Source organism: Solanum verrucosum, unplaced genomic scaffold, assembly GCF_900185275.1.
Source record: "Solanum verrucosum unplaced genomic scaffold, falcon-dt-bn FXZP01000306.1, whole genome shotgun sequence".
In the NCBI taxonomy this organism is placed as follows: domain Eukaryota; kingdom Viridiplantae; phylum Streptophyta; class Magnoliopsida; order Solanales; family Solanaceae; genus Solanum; species Solanum verrucosum.
In genome coordinates this window covers 1227895-1244083 of record NW_026020398.1, presented here as the reverse complement: position 1 = coordinate 1244083, position 16189 = coordinate 1227895, and the positions used below count along the sequence as shown (strand labels likewise).

At 34.7% G+C, this 16189-nt stretch overlaps 2 protein-coding genes across 2 annotated transcripts; both read left to right on the top strand.

Moving 5' to 3' along the window:
• The first annotated feature begins 444 nt into the window (after positions 1-444).
• LOC125839479 (formin-like protein 20) lies at positions 445-1805 on the top strand. Its single transcript, XM_049518455.1, has one exon. The coding sequence runs from the start codon at positions 489-491 to the stop codon at positions 1458-1460; it is 972 nt and encodes a 323-aa protein (XP_049374412.1). The 5' UTR covers positions 445-488; the 3' UTR covers positions 1461-1805.
• A 4281-nt stretch (positions 1806-6086) lies between these two features.
• LOC125839467 (pyruvate kinase isozyme A, chloroplastic) lies at positions 6087-15858 on the top strand. Its single transcript, XM_049518440.1, has 6 exons — positions 6087-6865; positions 8846-8936; positions 9068-9261; positions 10794-10915; positions 11040-11518; positions 15129-15858. The coding sequence occupies exons 1-6, from the start codon at positions 6272-6274 to the stop codon at positions 15428-15430; spliced, it is 1782 nt and encodes a 593-aa protein (XP_049374397.1). The 5' UTR covers positions 6087-6271; the 3' UTR covers positions 15431-15858.
• The last annotated feature ends 331 nt before the right edge of the window (positions 15859-16189 follow it).

The following is a 16189-nucleotide window of genomic DNA, read 5'->3' as shown; positions in this document are numbered from 1 at the left end:
AGGGAGAGAGGTGAGCGAAAACATGAGGGAATTAAGTGAGATTTGTCTATGTATTTCAGATACATGTGAATCAACATACTAGATACACACAAGATATATGTATTTGTTTGTATCTCGTGTGATTCACATGTATCTTCAACAAGAGGGAAGCTAGCGAGATTTGTCTTAGATACATGGGAGAGTGACTAGTGAGATGGGAGGGAGGCAAGCGAGATTTGTCTATATAATCCAGATACATACAAATACACTTACTGTATATCTAAAATAAATTATATCTAATTTTGACTATTTATATTTCGAAACACATTATGTAAACATATATCTGATAAGATTAGTAATATTATAAATTAAAATGTATCTAAATAATTAGCTCAGTCAGATTTTCGAAAGTTCTTAGAAAAATTTAAAATTGGTATCCCACAAAATCCACTGTTATCTGACCCATATAAAACACCTTCTCCATTTCTTCCATTCCCCAAAAATCAGAAATGGCAACTGGTTCTTCTCGTCCTCCCCAGAAAACCTACGATCTCGAAATCACCATCGTCTCCGCCAAGCATCTGAAAAATGTCAATTGGCATCACGGCGATCTCAAGCCCTATGTTATTTTTTGGGTCGACCCGGATCAACGTCGCGCCACACAAGCTGATGATTCCGGCAATACCCGACCCGTTTGGAACGAACGATTCGTCCTCCATCTTCCCCAATCTCAATCTCCTCCTCACGATGCTGTTCTTACTCTTGAGATCTTCCATTCAAAACCTTCGGAAACTCCCAAACCTTTAGTCGGTACACTTAGGGTTCCGTTGAAGGAACTGGTTAACGTCGACGATTACAACAAAATCAGAACTTTTGAGCTCCGGCGACCTTCCGGTCGTCCTCATGGTAAGATCCGACTCAAGCTTGCTATTCGTGAATTATCTCCAACCCTAGATTACCAAATACCCCCTCCTTCTAGCTATTATTACTCTACTGCCCCTCCTCCTCCTCCCCCTTCCTATAGAACATTTCCTTCTTCCCCATACCCCTCACACCCTCATCCTCCTCCGTCGCATGTAGTGGCACCGCCGCCACCTGCTTCTCCATCACCACCACCTCCTCCTCCGCAGCAACATTCTTTTCCTTACAGTGGATTCTCTGATCCTTACTCTACTTACTTACCTGGGTATTACTCTCAACCTCCCCCTCCTCCACGACCATTTGTAGAGCGGCAATCTAGCTATGGCAGTTTGGGTTCGAGGCCAAGCGCCCCTGTTGATTATTATCCTCCTTACGATCAGAAGCGTAGTGGGAAAATGGGGATGGGGGTAGGCACCGGATTGGCGGTTGGAGCAGTGGCTGGTACACTGAGAGGATTGACATTGGGGGAAGGATTGAAGTATGAAGAAGCCAAGATTGCAGAGAGAGTTGAAAACAACATAACAGCCAGGGATGATTACAGCAATTACAGTGAATATTGATGCTGATGTTTCTTACTGGATGAAGTTCTCTACACTAATGGGTAACCAATCTTGTGTTGTTTTTAATGTTTGAAGAAGGTGTATTTTGTATATAAAGCTTGTTCATTTTCAATGGATTACTCCTCTAATGATATGATGAATTATGTTAATTCAGCTGTTTTTGAGTTTCTTCTATGAAGGGTTCTACTGGTATATATATTATATATATTATATATATATATATATATGTAATTCTACTCATATCTGGTTGGATGGTTGTTTCATGATGTAGTGTGGTATGTTCAATTGTGTTGCAGTGTTTCGATAAATATAATATTTGGATAGATTATTATATCGTTTTTCACCTACTCGTAATATCATGGATCCGTCTATCTATGAAGCCAACTGAAGTGTCAAAAACACACTTAAATTAGCTTTTTTTTTTAGTTTTATATCTAAATTATTGAGAGTATGTTTACGTCATATTGGATCTTTGGGAACCATCACAAGTACGGCCGGCTTCTTTCCTCCTCTTTTTCCTTTCCGGCTCTTTATACCAATGTGATTTAATTCCAGGTGCATATTTCAATTACGTCTTCCATGATAGAACCAAGGACAAGGTTTGGACTGACGAGAAAGTGAAAAGTGATCTCTTTCCAAAAATCTTGCTTCAAATCAAAGAAAGAAGGTCTATTTTCCCACGTAGTTCGTTGTCTTATATCTAAACTACCACTCAATTTTGTTGGATATGTAAATATACATAACATAATTGCTAGCAAGGATTCATAATAAATATGTACCATGGGTAAAGGATTCGCCAAACTAACGGAATTATTCATATCCTATGTATACATACCTAGTTTTGAGAGTTTTGGGTTAAAATCATCCCTCAAGTATAATCTAAATTTAGAGTACATTCTTATGGTATAATTATGAACAAAAAACATCCTTTAACCATTTCAAACTTTGCAATATACATCCTTCTTAGGGCCAAATCGATACATAACCTCTCAAATTTGCCCTCATTTTTTTATTTTTGGCACTCCATTTTGGCCTTGTTCTATTTTAACTCTTAGACTCCATATTTTATGTACCATCTAAAAAGCGAAATACTATTTTTTATGATTTCTTTATTTTTATTTATGTTCTTCAATTGCAATTTCTTATTTTAAAAATTGATATGCGTTCGTTAATTTTTGTGAATAAAATTAAAAATTAACGAACGAACATCAATTTTTTGAAATAATAATAATATTGTTTTTTCGAGATTATCTCTATATTTTTGCATGAAAATAAATTGATGAAAGTGTTTGATTTTCTTTCTTAAACGTTCAATTAAATTAAATAATACCGTATATTTTATTTTTTTCATATTATCCCGGCTATCTGAATTTAACGCAAAATACTTGCTTTGTAATTTTTAATTTAATTCAATATGAATTAAAAAACTCACCTTCAATACGAGTGAAACAACAGAACTACTAAAAAAATACTAAAACTCGACAAATTTCGTCGGGCTGTTAACGATTTTTTAAGAAAGAAAACCAACACAATTTAGGATGTTATTTTTCATGCAAAAATACATAAAATTTCTCAAAAAAAATATTGTTTTAAAAAAATTAATATTTGTTCATTAATTTTTAATATTTCTTATGAAAATTAATTGGCACACGTAGATTTTTAAAATAAGAAACTATAGTTGAAGAACATAAATAAAAAAAATTAAAAAAAAATCATAAAAAAGGTATTTTGTGTTTAAATGATACATAAAATAAGAGCTTAATGGTTAGAATGGAACAAGACTAAAATGGAGTGCCAAAATGAAAAATGAGGACAAGTTTGAGAGATTGTGTATGTGTTTACTCCCAAGAAGGATGTTTATTGCAATGTTTAGGATAGTTGAAGGATGTCTTTTATTCATAATTATATCATAAGGATGTCCTTTGAGTTTGGGTTGAACTTGAGGGAGATTTTAGCCCAAAACTCTAATTTTGGCACAAATGTCTTCTCAATCATATCTACTATTTTGTGGTGGTGATAGATAAATTGACACGACATATTCAAGAAGTATATGGTGTATGTTATTTGCAAACGATATGATATTAATTGATGAGACACATGATGAAGTCAATCATAGACTAAAGATTTGAAAACAAGACCTTAGTCTAAAAATTTTAGTTTGAGCAAGACTAAGACACAATTAAAATTTGATGTAGCATCACCGGAGGCAGATAGAAAAGTGAGAATTGATACACAAATCATTCTCAAGAAAGAAGTGTTAAGTATTTTGAGTCTATAATTTATGAAAATTGGATGATCAATAAGAATGCCACACATTGTATTGAAACAAAGTGGATAAAATAATTGATGTCATATATGGGAAGACTATGCTACCGAGACTTACAATTAAATTTTATAGAATAATTGTTGAACCGACTATATTGTAAGAAGTGAAATATTGGCTAGTCAAAAATTCGTGCGATCAAAAGATGAAGTTAATATAAATGAGGATGCTTAGATGAACATGTGAGCATGTGGAATAAATAAGATCATGCGCGAAGATATATGTATAAGGTGGGAATAACCTACATAGTGGACATAGCAGACGTGATACAAGAATTGAGACTGAAATGATCTAGACATATGAATAAAAAGGAACACAAATGCCCCATGGGAAGGTGTGAAAGGTTAACAATGATGAGTTTGAGGAGATGTATAGATCGATCAAAAAAGAATTAGGAAGAAATGATTAGAAATGTCACAACACATTCTTATTTTATCGAAGGCATGACTTTAAATAGGAGAGCTTGAAGATAAAAAAAATTGATGTTGACAATTTGTAGTTAGTTGAGTATTTTCTATGTTCCAATGGTAGAGCAGAGGGAGCATCTATTAGTTCTCTTACCATTTTATTATTATGCTAGCATCTTATTCTTCGATTTTATTAATACTATTATTATTTTTTACTTTGTTGATCTTTATTATTTTCTTCATTATTTTCATTATAATTTTTACTCTTGCATTTCTTTCATATCATGTTATGAAAATTCGAGGGTCCATCGAAAATTGTCTCTCTATCTTACATAGGTAAAAAATATAGTTATGAAAAAATCCACCCTTCGCACATTCCACTTGTGGAACTCTATCGGATGTTGTTGTTGTTTTAATGTTTTCTTTTTGATTAAAAATTAAATTCTTACGATTTTGTTAAATTTGCAATCAGAAGTTGTTATATTACTCCTTTTGTTTCAATTTGTTTGTCTTGCTTTCTTTTTCTCTATTTAAAAAACAATATATATTTTGGTAATTTTTAAAATTTAATTTTCCACATTTTTAATTTAAAATAATAAATTAATAATTAGCTCTTTAACTTTTTGACATTCCGTCGAATTAGAATCGCACAAATTTCTATATAGTAGAAGATAGTTTCAACATGGTTCCTTAGTTGTCAATTTATTTATTTTTCAAATATGGGTATTTTGGTCATTGAACTAATAAAAAACTAATATCTATAAGCTACGTGTCTTACTATTACCACTCAATAGACACATAGCAGACCCCAATTTTACATCGCCTAAAATTGTCTCTATCACTTGTCTTTTCTTTTTTCTATCTATGTAAAACTTAACAAAAAGAAAACTCAAGTTACCGTTGTTTAAATAAGAATTTTTCTTTTTATTTTTGTGATGGGGTTTTAAGAAAAAGGCCAGAGATTAGTATGAACCTGGGTGAAGCAAATTTCAGAAAGAGAAATTGGTATATGGAACATGGCTATTACAAGTTGAGTTTTTCATCAGAAAAAATTATTTAGTTGTGTTTTAAAACAAAAATAGAGGGAAAAATTGAAGAAGGAGGTAAGGGGAGTTGTGATTATTTAACTGTCTTGAAGGGAATTGATAAGCTCAAACACATTTTTGAATCAACAAAATAAAAAGAATTGATAAGCTCAAACACATTTAGGATTTATAAATACTAGAATTTGTCTATGTTACATGCGCTGCCAAAAAAAATGTTTTGCTTATGTTAAGGACACACATCTAATTTCTTTTCATCTTTCCACAGCTTATTGCATTTGTGCGTGTTTTTCTTGTGAAATTGACAACAAATTGATAATCTTTACTTGTATTTGTATGTGTTAATTTGTCTCTGTTTTGGTGACATCGAAACAATTGCTATCGAGCTAGCTCTCATCAGCCTTTTGTTTAGTACTTTTAAGTCATATTATTATTGAAGTAATTGTATACTTCCTTCCATGTATGTGCAACTGTGATTTGGCTCTTTTTCTCACCTTTTCTACTTTTTATGAGTATTAATTCTTCACCTTATCTACTTGTGTAACATGTCTCAATCCTATGATTTAAGATCAGAACAACTAAAGCTAATCTCAACTAACCTTTTGTACGAGCATCACATTTTGCTATTATGTAAAATAAGTTTACATAACTATGTAAAACTTGGTTCAATGTCATATTTTGGTATATACTTGTAATCCAACTTTCTTATTGACATCAAGTTTTACAATTTGTTGGACCATTTTAAACCTACCCAAACGTGAGGGGCTAGTTTTGTTTATTTTTTCTTAGCAGATCCCTCCTAAATCCTTTTGTCCTTGTTAATGTTTTGTTCAACGATAATAACAAAGTTCTCCAGCCTCGCTATCTCCGCCTTCCTTCTCTCCCTATTTAAACTGCTCACTCCATTTCCCTCTCAACTCCTGTTGTTAACTACCTCCGCCGTCCGCCGGCGACTCCAATTTCCGTTGAATCACCGTATCATCTCCCCCGATCACCGGAAATATCCTTAATTTTGCGAAATCTCCAGTGAGAAAAACAATGTCGCACGCTATTAACTTCTTTGTTTCATCGTCTTCACATTCGCCTGCAACTTTCACAATCTCAAGGCCGTCGGTGTTTGTGTCAACCGGTAGTTTACGTGTACCGGTGAAGAAATCGTTAAGGAGTTTAGTTGTGAAAGCGTCGGCAGCGTCAGATCTCGATGAGTCACAGTCATCTCCGGTGTTAGTGTCGGAAAATGGTTCGGGAGGGGTGTTATCAAGTGTGACGAAGGAGTATGGTCGTAATAATGCGGTCGCACCGTCAGCGGATTCGAGTTCGATTGAAGTGGATACTGTAACAGAGGCGGAGCTGAAGGAGAATGGGTTTAGGAGTACACGTAGGACGAAGCTGATTTGTACAATTGGTCCTGCTACTTGTGGGTTTGAGCAGCTGGAGGCTTTGGCTGTGGAAGGAATGAATGTTGCTAGGATAAATATGTGTCATGGAACACGTGATTGGCATCGTATGGTAATTGAGAGAGTTCGGAGGTTGAATGAGGAGAAAGGGTTTGCTGTTGCCATCATGATGGATACTGAAGGTAGTGAGATTCATATGGGAGACCTTGGCGGGGCTTCATCTGCTAAAGCTGAGGTATATATTTAGTTTGAATTTGGTATAGCAACCCCTTCTACGAAATCGCATGAAATTAAAAGTTTAAATCTTTTATACTGTAGTTTGGTTTATGATAAGTTAAGTCTTAAGTGCCTTGGAACTAGCAAAATTTGCTTCTTTAACACTTCCCTTTGTTGTTGTATGACAAGAATTGGTATGCTTTGCTTAGTTTGAATCATGTTGGTTATTCAAGTCTAGTATTTAAGTGAACTCGAGAAGGGTAGACGGACTGCCCATATCCATAGAGTTTGGTACTCGGAAACATATAGATTTGTCAGTTAGGAAAAAAAAAATGCATTCTTGGGGAAGTTGCAACCTTTCGAAATTTGGTGCATGTTTTGCTATAATAAACTGAGGTTTCGTTTGGGAGTGTACAGTAGCTTTGTGAAGTAATTTTTCCAGTCCTATTTTGAAGTTCTATTTCAAAAAGTAGCTTTAGTTAAGCACCTACTGCTTCTTTTCAGACCTACTTTTAGGCACTTTGTTAAGTCTTTGGTACATGAATCTTGGAAAAAAACCTATCATCCAATTGATAATATTACTCTCAACAACTTTTTTACCTTGACAATGGGAAGTTGTCATTTGAATAAACCAAATACCGAATTAATTTGGATTGGCTGCGCTTCATCCACCCAAGCTGAGGTATATATTTTGCTTGAATTTGGTGCAACTATTCATTTTAAGAAATTGTGAGCAGGAAATTAGTACCATATTCTGCTTTATGGACAAGTTAATTTCTTGTGGTATTTTCATAAGAGAATTTGTGTTTACCAATGTAGTGTTTGTGGGAATTAACAACAAAATTTGTTGTTGTTTATGTTGTGGTATGAGTAGAATTGGGATGCTTCTGGAAGGTGCAACCTTTCCATTTATGTGTATTTGCTTAACTGACTAAGATCCCTATTGGGTGTTCTGCAGTTTCTTCGAAGTTATATACTACTTTGTAAAAAGAAATACCATTTCAATAGCTTTGAAGTACTTTTACCTTTCTTGTCTTCTTTGCAATAAATACTTTTCAAGCTCAAGTGTTAGTACAGGAATTTGAGAAAGCAAGTATATTGTCTTTTGATAAAATTAATTTCATCAGCGAAGGTTTGTGCTTTAATTTGAAAGTGGGAAAACTTCCATCTAAAACATCACCTACATTTGAATCTGCAAATTCCTCTATAAGTGTTTTTTTGCCTAAATCAGCAAAACTAAAAGTAACTTTACAAATATTACAAATACTTGATGGGATGTAGATGTAGCCTGATAGATAGTGATACAAATAACTGTTACTCTTTATGGTGTCAGCAAACATGAATTCAGGGATGGTCTCGGTGTCAGCAAACATGGATAAACTTTGAGGTGGGCGGATAAAGCTAAGATCAGGATACTTATTTTGGTTGGGGTGGGATGGGGTGGGGTGGAGTGGGGGGTGGGGCTGTTGGGTGGGGAAATTGTGCTCATTTTCTACAGGAATATGTTGCGCAGGGATGGTCTCGGTTTGAAGTTTTCTTTTGTACCTTCCTTTCTGTGTTTGCTTGTTCTTGTCTGAATTGCTTGTGGCTGTCGCTTAATTCTAGCTGAGGTAAGCTAACTACGTCAATCTTAGTGGCATTTGAGACTATTTACTTTGGATGGAGAAAGGAGGTAAGCGAGAATCAGGCTGTGCACTTGGTTGGAAAAGATGTTGGATCTTGCTACAGATATGAACTAAAAACTGTTTTTCCCACGATATCTTTGGAGGGAATAAGCTGAGAGATTGTTGCGTAACTTGTCTGTTTTACTGCATTACTGTGTTCTTGGCATTTATATCTGCTTGATATTCTCTGCAAAGTAGAATCAGAAAGAAATATTGAACACCAACAATAATCTATGAAATTTTGCTTTGGGTGGGTGGGGGGTGGTCTATGGATAACACTGGATATATACCATTATCTGTTATGCTGAATAAATCTAACTATTCTCTTTATACAGGATGGTGAAATTTGGAATTTCACTGTTCGTGCATTTGATCCACCACTTCCGGAACGCACCATCACTGTTAACTATGATGGTTTTGCTGAAGGTTTGCCCTATAGACTGCTATAAATAAAAATGATCATTTTTGCCAAGAAATATGTTTTCGGTGTCATTCCTTGCGCTTTGATAAATATGTTCAATTTTGATTAATTTATTGGCTTAACTGTTTCGCTGCAGATGTAAAAGTGGGTGATGATCTACTAGTAGATGGTGGAATGGTGAGATTTGAAGTGATTGAGAAAATTGGCCCAGATGTTAAGTGTCTTTGCACGGATCCTGGACTTCTTTTACCTCGGGCTAATTTGACATTTTGGCGGGATGGTAAATTAGTAAGGGAACGCAATGCTATGCTGCCCACAATTTCCTCAAAGGTTTGCACCTATATTCCTTTCCAGTTCCTTTGAAAATAATTTATGAGCTTGGTTTACCTAATCAAAAATTGAGATCTATATTTTGGTTGAAACTCTTTCTGGTATGAACCTTTTGCCTTATTGTTGCACCTTTTATATTGTTCAGTTATATTGCCCCTTAATGTTGTCAAAATTAGTAAAGTCAATAACTTGGACCAATAATATTCCCATTGAAGCAAGTACCTAACAAAATTATTTTTTTCATTCAAACACCACTCCAGGTTAATACCACACATGAATTTCAAACTTGTGAGTATCAAAAGATAAATTAGTTTTCTCCTTTGTACATGTGAGAAATATATTACAAATCAAAATGTAAGTTTAGTACATTACAAAGACTTGGATTTGCACACTCTGAAATAGCCATACAAATCACCAAATTCAAGTTACAATTTGATCACTATATGATCCAACAAGCCTCCAAAATTACATATAAGTGTGATATACGGATCATGTACAAGTCCCAAATCCATACAAAACATAGATTCTATGCAAATATGCTCTTCATAAAAGATTCCAAAAAGTCTACTTCAAATAGCCATCTTCAAATCTCTTCCCGAGCATACTATTGCTATGCATAAAACTTAGTGGTACATAAACTTTAGACTTGAAGCCATTAGATTCTCCAATTCCCTTTTAAGTTATAGGTAGCTCAAATGGAGCATAAACATAATCAAGTAAACAAATAATATATAAAAAGTACTGAATATCAAATCTTAAAGTTTTTCCAAATATCAATATCAATATAGAAAGGCTCTAGTGTCAAGAAAGCTCATAAAATTATTTCAAGGAAGTTTGTCAAATAACAAATTTCCCCCCACATGTGTTCACATCATCACATCAAGCATAATCATTTATCAAGATGGATCGAACCCTAAATCAAGTAGGGTAGAAACCCAATATCAACAGAACTAAGAACCATATTAAAAATAAATTTCTAATTCATACATAATATGAACAAGTTGCATAATTAAGACTATCAACAAATCTTAATTCAAGATTGCAAAAGATTGAATAAAAGAGGCATGCCAATACAGGTGACAAACTGCCACAAGAAGGACAAAGTCCAAAAAGAATTCAAAATGATAAGCTTTGGTTGGCTAAGTTACGCAGTATACCTGTGTAGGTGGAGGTAGCAGGTACCCAGTGAAATAGTTGAGGGATGCGAAGTTGTGGCCCAGTCACCACCATTATCAAACAGTACCTTTTATATCAGCTAAAATTTCCAAATTCTCACTTTAAAGGGAACTAAGAACTCTTGTAGCCTGGATCTAAGGACTTAACTGTTGATACTGCAACATTTATGTTTCACAAAGAGTATGTATAGTCAATTCTAGCTTAGTACAACAGCTATTAGGATATACCTGGCGTTCTACTTCCACTAAATTTTTGCAGGATCCAGGCAGACAGTTGCTTACACACCCTTAATTTTTTCTACTGCTGAAATTTAGTATATTTAGATGGTCACTGTTTCAAGTATTTCAATGCTGCAGGATTGGCTAGACATTGACTTCGGGATTGCCGAGGGTGTAGATTTTATTGCTGTATCATTTGTCAAGTCTGCTGAAGTCATTAAGCATCTTAAGAGTTACATTAAAGCCAGGGCCCGGGATGGGTAAGAGCCTTTTTTAGCAAGTAAAGCTGCATTTAGCAGAACACACCTTTACTTCCGAATATATTTAAGAAGTTGACTCTCAGCAATCAAATTATTCATGTATCTGGTTTGATGTGCTGCACAGTGATATTGCTGTAATTGCAAAGATAGAGAGCATTGACTCGTTGAGGAACCTAGAAGAAATAATTCAGGCATCAGATGGTGCTATGGTGGCAAGAGGAGATCTTGGTGCTCAAATTCCATTAGAACAGGTTCCATCAGAGCAGCAGAAGATTGTTCAGCTATGCAGGCAGCTGAATAGGCCTGTCATAGTAGCTTCCCAGTTGCTGGAATCTATGATTGAATACCCTATTCCAACTAGAGCTGAAGTTGCTGATGTTTCCGAAGCAGTTAGGCAACGGGGGGATGCTTTGATGCTTTCTGGTGAGTCGGCCATGGGACAGTTTCCTGAGAAGGCATTGACTGTCCTAAGAACTGTTAGCTTGAGAATTGAAAGAAGGTGGAGAGAACAGAAACGCCGCGAAGTTATTGAATTGCCATCCATAGCATCTTCATTTTCTGATAGTATTTCAGAAGAGATTTGCAACTCTGCCGCCAAGATGGGTAAAATTCTATCTTTTTGAATACTGATTGATTTGATTTTTATTGCTTTTTATTTGTTTTATAGCCTGCAGATGTAAAACTACTTTGTTTCTGTTGTTGTTGTGTGGTCTGTGGACTGGACAAGTAAATGGTGAAATAGCAAAATCGTGAACTTTGACATTCTGCATGTAAAGCTCTTTTAGCACTTGCCCAATATTTTCTAAAGTTAGTAAATAACCTAAGGAAACTGGGCATGTTTTTAGCTTATAAACTAGCAAGATATAAACCTGAAAAACTAAGAGTTATCTGAAATTTGCGTGCTCTGAGGAATTTTTCTGGGTTAATCTGTTCAATTTTCTACGTCATTAAAAACAATTAGAAGTGGAAATAGTAAAATCCTCATAATCATGTCAAAGTGATGAGCTATCATAAATCTAAGAAATATTGGTTCTGATGCGCAGCTATTATACCATGCATTTTACTGAGACAGGATATCCCTGTTATTTAATGCATTATTGCTAAATCCGGATAAAACAACAATTAAGTTCTATTTATGGTTCTATGTAGGGAATGCTGAAAAGTGTATAGTTAATGGAACTCATCCTTGCAGCATGTTAACTTTTCTCTGTAAAATGTAGCATTTGGATACATTTCAGAATTGATATACCACCTTATGACTTTGAACATGAATTTTCTGGCTGCCTGAATATAGAGTAAACACGCTTCTTTTTTTGGCTTTTATTACAGACATGGACTTATACATGATTTTTATAAAGATTAGAAGGATACATGTATAAATGCAATTAAGTGAAAACTGGAAAACCCATTCCCGTTTTCTTTAGTTTCACCCAATTTTGAGTAAGCTTCTTGAATTCGTCATTTCTGACTTTAATGTTTTACACTATCTTAGTGTATCTGTATGTGTGTCTTACATTCTTAGATCAACTATGAATTGCTTTGCGAGAGTGAGACTGAGATGTCTAGTTCAATTCTTCTCTTATGTGGCACATCAAATTATAGTGTTAGTTTTCTCATGATCAAGATGTTCATGCAATATCGATAATGCGTTAAAGATGAGTAGCTATTTTGAGTAAGCCTTCAAAAGGGAATAAACATTTTTATGTTGGCTTTAATAAGGCATGCACATATATTATATATACACTTTCAAATGAATTGAAGTGCAAGCTGGAAGTTCCATTCCCTTTTTGATGAGTTTTGCCCATTTTTAAGCTTTTGCAGATTGTCATATTCTGCAATAGTAACTTATATGTCATAACATGCTACTCTTGGTATACACATGTATGTACACTTCCGACCTTGTTGTTCTCTTGTGTCAACTTCTAGTTGCTCTTTTAGGATGACAGCGAGAGGATTTTTGTTATCCACCATAAGTTAGTCCAATTCTCAGCTACAAGCAAATGAAAGTAATAGGGTTGTTTGGTCACTAAATAGGTGACCATTGATAATGCTTAGTCAACAAAGGAGAACTACAGAAGATTTTAACTGCAGATGGAAAATGTACAAGAACAGTTTCTTGAGTTATTCAAGTAACCATTTGACTGCTAATTTTTGGGATATCATAACTAGTCAGTCTATTCATGTAAACACTCCAATTCTACAAATGGTTCAGATCTAGATGCCTTAAAATGTTCAAAAGGAAAAGGACTCACACATTATTTCTATCATCTCATAGAGAGTAGCTCTTTTAGCTATCACACACATGCTATGCATCTTTGTCTATATGCAATTATCTATTTACTTCTATGATGAGAACATAAGTGATAAACAAGTGTGGACAATCAAGTCATTTGGCTGTGTGCCTCTTTTGTTGTCTGTTAAAATGTCAAATATAACAAGGATATAAATTCTTCCAAAAGTATGTCTATGTAAACAATTGTTGTACCTTAATGTAGTTTTTAGAAGTCATGTTGACTGTGTGTGTCTTTTGATATCGGTCAAATGCAGTAAGGATATAGCTTCTTCCCAAGTAATATATTTATACAGTATACTAGGGAGTCTTATACAGTTTTAGTATGTTCTGCAATCTACTTTTAGGGGGGCATGTACCAAATGTGCATGTCATCCATGAGTGTCTAACATTGATATGTCAATATAAGGACAGAAGGCTAGAGAACTTGTTTGATCATATCATTTGTCAGAATGTTATTTGATCACAAAACTATTAGTTTCCTGATATTTTACAATCCTTTACACTTTAGTCCTTCATGCCATGCTACAAACATGATAAGTAGATATGATGAATCTTTTTTTATTTTTACAAATGATATATAATAAATACACTTTTTTTATTCTATTTATTGTATAAGAATATGGTTGAGTGTTGACTGTATGTAAAAGTAAAACTAACCATAGATGCCTATTTCTCTTTGTCTTTCATTCAAACATGTCATCTCTGAGTTCAGAACTAAACTTTTATTCAAGCAACGGGAAAATGTTTACTACCTTTTCCAAATACTAATGAAATGGATAGTGGGAATCAAACCAAAAGCACATTTCAACCCTAATAGTCATCATACACTTCAGGAGTGTCTTCAATGATACACTTCATCTAAACTTAATCTTAAACTTAAAGAGTCCTGAAATACTACACATGTTTTTTTTTTGGGCTAAATACTACACATGTTTATAAAAGAAGGGAGTTCTGAATAAAATGACCATAGTCTTCTGCACTTCTCTTGTAATTGCCTTTCATGATACTTCCTTCTGGACAATCCATTTGAGCTGCTTTTTCCTGCTGCTGATTTTTTTTTCATTGTTGAGAGAAGTCTTTGGACTGATCACGCTCAAGTATCATTTTGGCCAGTGTACCCTTTCTTATCTTGTTTACTGTTTGTGGAACTTTCTTTGTCCTCATTCCAAGTAATGCGAAAGAACAACAGTATAGATATACCTTAATTCAGCTAGTGCAGGAACCTTTTCTTCCCAAAACTAATGTTGAAACTTTTTCATTCCCAAACTACTGTTGATACCCAATTTACCCTCATACCAGTAATGCAAATGGATTCCATTAAAAGAAGACCAAGCTCAGTTATTGAATATACCTTCTTTGGATATCTTTCTTTTCCCAAAGTAATGGTGGTGCCCAGTTAGGTTGGACAGCGACCTAACCTAAACCCAATGTTTCTTATGCTTTTTCTAAGAAATAACCTGAACCTTAGTAATAGCAATATGATTAGTGATCATCTAAATTTGATGTTCTTAAATAATGAACAAGGTCCTTCTACTATTTGGTTACGAAATGGGATTAGCTTTTTAATGTTTATCTTCATGAAAGAACTCTTTAGAGAGATGCAGAACGAGGAAGAGGAGGATGCAAAAATTAACTAAGCCAAGCCTCCATTTCCTCCCAGCAGGAAGAAGCGAATGTTATTTGAAAGTGAAAGCGCTTCTCAAAATAACTTTTATTTTTTTTTGAATGTGGGGAGCCAAGTCTATTTTTTTCTAGAAGTCTTACGTTTCGGTTCTGTGGGACAAATCACAAGTCATTTGTTCTGAGCTTATAATTTATAAGGGTACTTGTTGAAACATACCCTAATTTGAATCATGGTATTCTGTTTTCTAATCGCTTACTATTTGGTCTAGTGATTATTTCCATTGTGATCTTCTGCAGCTAACAATTTGGAAGTTGATGCTCTTTTTGTTTACACCAAGAATGGGCACATGGCATCTCTCTTGTCACGCTGCCGCCCTGATTGCCCAATATTTGCATTTACAACGGCAACATCTGTACGTAGACGCCTGAACCTGCAATGGGGTCTAATGCCTTTCCGCTTGAATTACTCTGATGATATGGAAAGCAACCTAAACAAAACTTTCTCCCTACTAAAAGCTCGGGGCATGATCAAGTCAGGTGACCTCATCATTGCTGTTTCCGATATGCTGCAGTCCATTCAAGTTATGAATGTCCCATAAGTGCACAACTTAATTCTGTACTTGAGTTTTGAGCTTTGGCAACTTCAATTATATGCCAATATTAAACTATTAGAAAGTTCAACAATTTGGTACTGCTAGGGAGAAAACAACAATGAGCCTCATCCTTTCCCGAGTGTGTCCCCATTTCAGGTGGATGGATCTCGACGACATTTGATGTTACTGAATTGCCTTGCACTTGTAGTCAACATGGTACCAAAGTAGATTGTGTACTCCCCTGTTTTCCTAGGATTCCGAAGATGTAGCCTCTACTTGAGTTATTTTGAGTTAGATGTGTCAGTTTCCCTTAGAAATAATCGCGAATATTATGAATTATGTTCTTACAACTGCTATGAGTGTGTTGCCATTGGTTTGCTTTTACTATCTATCGATTTGGATTTAATAACATTTGTCTCTATTAATATTGTTTATCTGATTGTCTGATTGAGAGGACATTGCCTGTCTTTATTTTTCAAAAGAAAGAGCAGTACAATGGGAAATTATGAGCCTCACAATTAGGTTAAATGTATGTGTATATAATACTGGTCCTCTCGTGAAGAAGGTGCATTTGAAAGTAGCCATGTATGACAAAGGAGCTTTTGTTTCTAGCAGGATAACGTTCTGTAGTGGAGTCAAGATTTTCACTACTTCACGAGAAGAAGTCAAGGGGATTCAACATCTAATATATACATAAAAAACAAAAAACTTTGAATATACAATATAATTTTTTTGATGTAGGGGGTTCGGATGAATTTCCTTGTC